This window comes from Larus michahellis, chromosome 6 (genome assembly GCF_964199755.1).
Source record: "Larus michahellis chromosome 6, bLarMic1.1, whole genome shotgun sequence".
Taxonomy (NCBI): Eukaryota; Metazoa; Chordata; class Aves; order Charadriiformes; family Laridae; genus Larus; species Larus michahellis.
The window spans coordinates 10,807,385-10,815,409 of NC_133901.1; the positions used below are offsets into that span (position 1 = coordinate 10,807,385).

The 8,025-nt window shown below is 43.9% G+C and overlaps 1 protein-coding gene across 4 annotated transcripts in view; it reads right to left on the bottom strand.

The window, feature by feature from the left end:
* UGGT1 (UDP-glucose glycoprotein glucosyltransferase 1) overlaps window positions 1–7,025 on the bottom strand; it is a 49,286-nt gene extending 42,261 nt beyond the window's left edge. For 2 of the 4 annotated variants that reach the window (XM_074592382.1, XM_074592381.1), the window contains exons 1-5: window positions 6,685–7,025; window positions 3,929–4,067; window positions 1,979–2,061; window positions 1,301–1,425; window positions 329–441 (exon numbers count right to left, since the gene is read on the bottom strand). In XM_074592382.1, the coding sequence (XP_074448483.1) occupies window positions 329–441; window positions 1,301–1,425; window positions 1,979–2,061; window positions 3,929–4,067; window positions 6,685–6,742 (518 nt within the window). In that variant the 5' untranslated portion in view covers window positions 6,743–7,025. Of the gene's footprint in view, window positions 1–328; window positions 442–1,300; window positions 1,426–1,978; window positions 2,062–3,928; window positions 4,068–4,434; window positions 4,638–4,687; window positions 5,348–6,684 lie in introns of those variants that run through there. The other 2 variants (XM_074592384.1, XM_074592385.1) reach the window with 2 other exon arrangements.
* Window positions 7,026–8,025: the final 1,000 nt, after the last annotated feature.

An 8,025-nucleotide genomic window follows, 5' to 3' on the forward strand; every position in this document is an offset into this window, starting at 1 on the left:
TGTCCTTCAACAGATTGTTTCCAACTTTTCCCCTTGCACTTTCAAAGCATTCTTCCTCCTCCTAGCAGAATACCAAAGAGCAATGGATAAGCGAACAATCATTCCAATCTGGATTAATAAGAAATAAGAGTCTGCCACTTTTGTGCATTCAATGGACAGTATAAATTAACACTGAAGAATGTAGAAACTACTGTTTTAGTGCAATCTCTGTACAGCAGTAAGTCTAACTAGGTTAAATTTTAAGAGTTATTACCATCTCTGTACAGCAATAAGTCTGACTAGGTTAAATTTTAAGAGCTAATTCAATGATTCAATATGAAGCAAATACCTTTCTGAAGCTGCCTGTAAAAGGTTTCCAAGAGAGTCAAATTCACATGTCTTCTCCCCATGCACAGCAAAAAACAGGGTACAGCCCTTTGGTGGAGGTTCATCTGCTGCTATCTGTATTAAAACATTTGTAAGCAAGCAGGTTCAACACTTGCCCTCGAAACAAGTGAAAATGACAACAGCATAGCTCTGTAGCAATCGGTCGTCTTTGATTTCCTAAATTCTAAACTAGTACTTCTTCCCTTTCTTACATAATTTAAATGCACAGTAAAAACTGAAAAGTTGAGAGTTAAGTCTTAACTTACTATGAATTTTTTTCCAGTCTATTATTATTAACTGTAATATTAGTTCCAGGTACAAAAAGCGAGGCTTGTAACTGTAGGGTTTTTGGTTGAGGTTTTTTGCATTACACATCAGAAACCCCTGTATTTGTTAAACAACAAATGATAAAACGATTCCAGATGAAAAAGGAAGATATCTTCTAATATTACTTAAATAAAGCACATCATAATGTGAGCCAATTTGCAATGAACCATATGAATACCCTGAGTTTGAAAAACAACAGAGAGTACAACAAACTTCCGCTTATGGGTTCTAATCGTGAGAGCTGCATATTCATGGATTACTGCCTTCAAGTAAGTACAACTGAATAATGGGAACAGCAGCAGCATCACAACTACCAACGGAGCCATGGGGATTTTCCTCGTAAAAAAATCTTCACACATTTATTAGTGCAGCGGGCATCAAAGATACACAGACATACTGAAATCCCAATTCTTTAGTCTGCTCTAGACAGATGGACTCAATTTTGGCACTTGGTGAAATCAGTGTGTGTGTGTATATATATATATGCATGCTCTTTAGCTCAGATGTATCACTTTGGGATTTTTTTACACTCTCAAATGTCTCCTTATGCAGCTCAATCGTTCCTAGGTAATTCTCTACAAATCATTTGAGGATTTCCTGTACTGACCTGTTGAAAAGCTTGAACTGTTGCAGAATAAGAGCGTAAAGACAAGGAAAACTTCAACAGATTCTGCTGCAAAGGTGACAGACTCTGGCAGGCTACTTTCAGCATTTCATGGTAATAATCACTAGCTGCAAAGTCAAAGTACAAGCAGTTATTTTTCTATACCATATTCTCACTGAAGAAGGGCTTTTCATCTTAATTGCGATTTATACTAACAGAAGCCCATGACGTTAATTGTAAATATGCACACAACCCTTCCTCCTTAATTTTCATTACAGCCAGTTCTGCAGATGGACGAGTGAACTTCAATACAGATGCATGACAGCACGATTATGTACCTTCCTGAGGATGCAAACATAGGTTTGGGGAGGAGGGAAGCAGTAAAAAGCTCCCATTTAATTTCAGTTGAGAAAGCAAAACACAGAGAAAAAGCATGTATAACATTTTATACTTCACGTTGAAACAGAAACTGGCAAGTAAATCATGTTTTAGACTCACGCATCACAGCTTTTGTCAAATGGATATCCCAAAGCTTTGAGCACTTCACTGTAAAAACATTACTGAAATCAGTCCTCATTTGACTTGTACAATACTAACACAAAGGAAGACAAAACATTTGACTTTATTTTTCAACCATGTCAACTACCAGTCATCATCAAGAAAAAGACTACGACAACTTACCATCCTGTTCAGATGCCTTAATATTTTGACTGGCTTCAACAAAATTCCAGAATTTTTCTTGGCCTTCTTCTGATAAAAACTCACTGAGTAAGAAGAGAAGAGTTAGCTAGATCTATGAATTTTCTCTCAAGTTACAATTCTAACACTTTGTGAAGCTTTAGAAAAAGTTAGCTCCTATCATATGTTTACCTACATCAGGAAACCATATGTTACTAGAAAAAGCAGACCAGGAAAACTGACAAACCAACCAACCCAAACAAATAACAGTCGGAGGCCAGGATAAACACACAGTATGGGAAAGCAGCCTGTAAAGCACCTATTAATCTCTCGGAGACCACTGACAGACAACAGGGTACATGCTGGGACCTCTCCTCCCTACCGCATTTCTTTGCTAGCTATCTTTATGAGAAATACACACTTTTTTTTACTTTACAGTAACAAACCGTAGTTTGTCGGAACTACTCGCTTTGGTGGGGTTTTTTGTTTGTTTGTTGTTAAGTGAGCAAAAGGAGAAGTCACAGCTTCAAATCATGATGTAATTCACCACGTAGTAAGCACATGATTAGGTAGGTATACAATGTGAGGCAATAAAAAAATTCTTCGAACATTGCTAACAGCACATACTTTATCATGTCTAAACTTGTAACATGCTTCACGCGCTAAAGGACGCTACAACACAAGATTTGGAGCCTACTAGCTGCCACCATAGTTTGCGTGTTCATTTCAACCAGTTCTGACATAAGGGGATAAGTACTTCTTGAACAATGGGGTAATGAATTGCAGTGCCGGGCTAAGTAAATTGAACATCAGGAATGATTTTTACACTGCAGCACTGTATCATTCTGCAGTTCACCCTAAATGAACAACCCTACTTATCTAAAGTCTTTGAATATAGTGGTTAGGTAATATATCAAGCCTTTGGTACGTTATATTGATTATTTGCTTATTACTTCACAGTTTCTTAGGGTGAGCTTTTCCACAGCAAACACCTTGCATCGTCAAGGTATTTAAACCCTGGCATTAACACCTGAGCTTTGCATTTTGCTGCTTAAGGATTTTTCAGTCTTCAAACATCAGCTTCTGCAGAGGAGGTTACAGGAAAGTAATTTCACCTAGAACACACCTGTCCTACCACGCAAAGCCACGCCCATTTGAATGAAACCCATCGATGCCCAACTATTTTCATGTGAACCAATCTGTGACAACATGGGCAGAATTCCATATATGGCACCAAACCTTAAGCGATACAAAATTAAACACACGCACACAAAAATCTGTAAGTCCTACTTTGCATAGACATCTCCAAATTAGAATCCCACAAAATGAAATGATGGGGACTTCTAAAGTGCTAAGTAGACTGGCAGTGAAAAGACAGCATTTTACTTTCTTTTTTCTTTTTAAATAGCATCTTTAAAAAAAAAAAAAAAAAGACTTTAATACCATAGAAGAAATCTCCCCAGGCTAACTTGCGCAACTCTTAACAAAGCAGCTGACTTTAGACAACCAATGCAGAACTCACGTGAACAAAGTTAAGCTTAACTGAGCTAAACATACGCAAGCACCACTATGTATCAAAACCTACAGTGACCACTAAGTAAAAAAACCTGATATTATGGAATCTTACAAAACCATGCTAAACCTGTCTACCTAGTGCTTTGACCAAAAATTCGTAAGGCAAAAAATCCTTACTATGGAATTATTGTGACTAATCTTTGTTCTAGGGCACAATGAAAGAATTTACTAAAAGCAAAAACTACTACTATTTCCTTTAAAATATTCATCCCACCTCCCCCAGCACAGCAACGATCATGTTCAACCGTTATTACTGCCAATGAATTAGTAATGACCAGAATCCAAAGCACCATAAAACAAATGAAAAAGAGAATACACTAATTTATCCTCTAAGATTTGTCAATTAAAAAAAAAAAAAAAAAATCACAACGCACTTACCTTGTTTCAAGTAATAAAGGAGTTGAAGACCACTTCGTAGTTAGACATGTTGTCACAGCCTTAGAATCTCCTTTTACGAGTGAAGAGCTGAACCAGATTCCAAGAACTGCAATAAGTATTCCCATTTTATAGAAGCAGCCTAAAAAAAAAAACGAAGAAGAGAAAGACGGTTTAGCATTATCTCTTTGTATAAATACAGAATCTCAAATATCCAAATATATTAAGGCATATTTTAAGATTCATTCATTTAATGCAATACATCAGAGAAATAATCATAGTCTCGCCTCAGCTTACAAAATCAAAAATAATATGAAAACAAGAGAAGAGACAAGGATTTTAAGATCTGACCCCTGGACTGCAATTAGACCTAAATCAATTCCAGCTTTTGCTATGTTTATGCTTTCAAACAAACTCATTTCTGTTCTGGGACACCCACATCATATACTACTTGCTTTAAGGAGAGGTATTACAAACAGATCATATTTCTAATTAGGTGGAAAACCTACCCATCGTTTGTTTTACTGGAAGTAAAGTCACATTTCGTGTTTGCAGAGATACATCAGCTGGTGTACTAACCAATGTCGGAAGCACCAGGCACGGTTAAGGTTCCCTAGTCAGCCCTTTAGGTTCTGCTGGGTACAGCGGACTTCTCTGAGGAATGAAGAAACAAGCATTTCCTGGATGCACCGAGTGCCACTGACTTTAGAAGCTGAAAAATTAATGAAATAATGAAGAAAGACTTCAAATGATACAACTTACTGTGAGAAATGAGCCGGAGAGGGGGGAGGAAATAATTTCTTTATTGTCCTTCACACGTACTTTAATGCCTGTCCTATTCACCTGTGTATTCTCTGTCCTATTCACCGTGACACAGCTGAGTGGAATTTCCTTGCCCTCAGCTCTTAAGTTTACGGAAGGCTTGAATTCTCCTGTTAGCTTTCCATTATGGTCTCCAAAAATTCAAGCATTTTTTCCCCCTCTGACACTTGCCCATTGCTCTTTCTGTATCTCAACCTCCTTTCTTTCAGAATAAAACCAGAAATGCCCTGCTATAATATACGAGGAGCACCTTGCTCAGCTGCACATGACATTTGTTGTACGCAGCACCTGTGAAGCAGACAGATGGCATCGCATGACATGGAACATTTACAACTACCACTCACTGCGCGCAGAGGAGGAAGCTCGTTCAATATTTGTGGAGTGAAACCTTGGTTTCTGCCAAACGCAACAGAAAAGCCAAGGTTTGCAGCTCCTCCCAGAATCATGTCCTTCTTATTCACTGCAAATTACACACAATAGTTTGAAACATGTAAATTAATATACTGTACTGCATTCTTATGATTAAAACTCCCATGCTACTCTCTGATGCCTGTTTTCCCATTCTGGTAATGATTGTAATAAAAGCCTTTTTCTGTATGAAATGAGGGGGGAGAAAAGGACGCATCTGTCACCTGACACCGGTTCAGCCAACTGAAAACCTGCAGATAAGAAATACCTACACTCCCTGAATAATAACAGCCATAAAACAAAGAAAAGACCAGTATCCCAAAGGAAAATAGAAGTACACTGTGGAGAACAGAAGAGGCAAGAGGCACAGGGATGAACATAAACGACATGAGGAGACGCAGCTGTGTTCTGTGTGAGGGAACAAAGCAAAAACCAATCTGAATTACAATATTTTGAAGTGGATTTTTCAAGACTCATTTGTTTTGCAAATATTTTTTCCTCCAGCTACTCAGTTTAAAATACAGCTGACTTCCGGAAACTCGCACACCCTGCCTTGGAGAAAGGAACAAATCACCCCGCAGCCGCGGGCCTGAGAGAGCGAGCGCTGGCCTGTGCCACGCACTGGGCAGCGAGTGGGCGAGACACTGCCGGAGGAGCCCTGAATCATAGAACAGACTCATGGAATGGCCTAGGTGGGAAGAGATCCTTCAGATCGAGTCCAACCATCAACCTAACTCTGAGAAAACCCATCACTAAACCGTATCTGTCAGCACTACGTCTACCTGGCTTTTCAATACCTCCAGGGATGGTGCCTCAACCACTTCCCTGGGCAGCCTGAAGGGAAGGGCCAGAGCTGAAAAACCTGCTGGGGCAAGGGTGCCAAAGTGTCAGGGCCAGGAGGCTGAAGCAAGGGGTCTGACCGAATATTGCAAGCAGTAACGGTCACCGCGATGCCTTTCAAGGCGCAGGTATGACGTTGCCGTGCTGTAAACACTGAAACTAACCCCAGGCGTTTAACTGAGTAATCCCAAATCACACGCTTGAACAGCTTCGACTAGAAATAATTTGTTATGGCTGCTCCTCCACATCCAGTATGCTTCCGTACAACCCTTACCCGCCACGCTACGCTCCCGATGCGAGGCACAAGCGGCCACGCAGCGGTAACGCAGACAACGCTGGTGACTCAAAGAAAAATTTAAAAAAACTTGGGATGCCCGTTCGTTAATGGCGAAGGGCCTTTAACTCCCCTCGGGCGCGGTCTCTGGAGCTCCCGGCCGGACCCACTAGCAGGGCCGCTGACTGACTGACTGACCGACACCAGCGGGGCGCGGAGCCCGTTTGAGCGGCCCGGCCGCCACCGCGCCGCTCCCCTCCGCAGGCCGCCCGCTTCCCCCCAGGACGGCGCGGCCACAACCGCCGCCGGCACCCGCCGAGCCCCGCGGCCGCTGCCGGGCGGAGGCGGCCCCGCTCCCCTCAGGGCCGGGCCGCGCGCCCCCCGCCCCGCGCGCGTGTCGCCCTGGTAACCGCACCTGCCCCCGGCCGCCACGCTCCCTTCCGCCTCGCGCCGCTCCCGCCGCTTCCGGGCATCGCCGCTTCCGCTGCCGGGCCAGAGGGGGCCGCGCCGCCATAGAGTTTTTGCGGGGCGAGCGCCAGAGCGTCACCCGGCCGCCATGGCCTGGGGGGTGCCGGGGGTGCCGCTCGCTCCTCCCGCCGCCCGTGCCCGCTCCAGAGACCTCCCTCTCCGCAGGTGAGGAGAGGCGCGGGGTGGGGACGGGCCCAGCCTGCCCCGTGCCGCCCCAGGTTGGGAAGCGGGTGATTCCGGAGGCAAAGGTGGAGGCGGTGTGGCTCGTTCCGCTGTCCCGCCGGCAGCCCGGGCTCTGGAAAAGAGCCTGGTTGCGCTGGGCGAGGAGCAGCTTCCCCGGCTCAGGTGTGTAGCGCGTAGGCGTGAAGGGGGCGTGAGCTGTTCTCTGTCGTTACGAGTTGAGGAACCTACCACGATTTATCGTCGTTCAGACAATTATTCTCTCAGCCTATGAGCCCTCCCCATCCGGGGAAGGGGAATGGGGAAAAACCAAGGAAGCCCGGGTGTTGAGATATAAACAGATTTAATAGAATAGAACTAAGTAATTAATAACAGTCAGAGAACCAATACTGATACCAATATAAAACATAAAAGGATTATCCTCACCCCATTCCCCCAGCAGGAGCCGTGCGCTCTCTGCAGGGACAGCCACTGTGGGACCCTGCGAGTGCTGCGGCTGCGGGAGGAAGGGAAGGGCTCAGGGCTCTGGCACCTGGGCAAGGAGTTCTCTGGACCGCCGCCATCAAGGGAGAGAGCGAACTCCTCGGCAAACTTTCTGACTTACGTGGAATGTGCTGTTCATGGTATGAAATAACCCTGTTGGCAGCTTGGGTCAAGTGCCTGGGTCTCGCTGCTCCTCGTCCCCACACCTGGCAAGCTCAAAAATACTGAGACCTTGAAACCCACACACCAGAGCTGGCTATAAAGTAAGTATTTTCACAAATTCAGACACTAGAGTCTCCTAAACATGCATTTTTCCCAAGCATTAGAAGAGACCTTGCTGAAAAGTAAAATTATCGAAAGAGAAATTAACCCTGTGTCACTCATTTATCCATCTTCTCTATACCATTTATGATTTTACAGCTCTCCCTCTGAACTGTGCCTTTTCCATCCCAAAGACTCCACGCCAGCTCTGCGTGCCCATTCTTGGCATGCTCCGTGTCAGTTTACTAAAATACAGTTGTTTTCCGATACAAAACCAGTATCTGTATGGAATCGTGTTCCAAACGGTTCTGGAGAAAGTGTCTGAGAGGGAATCGCCCCTGGCTGCAGCTGGAGAAACGTGAAA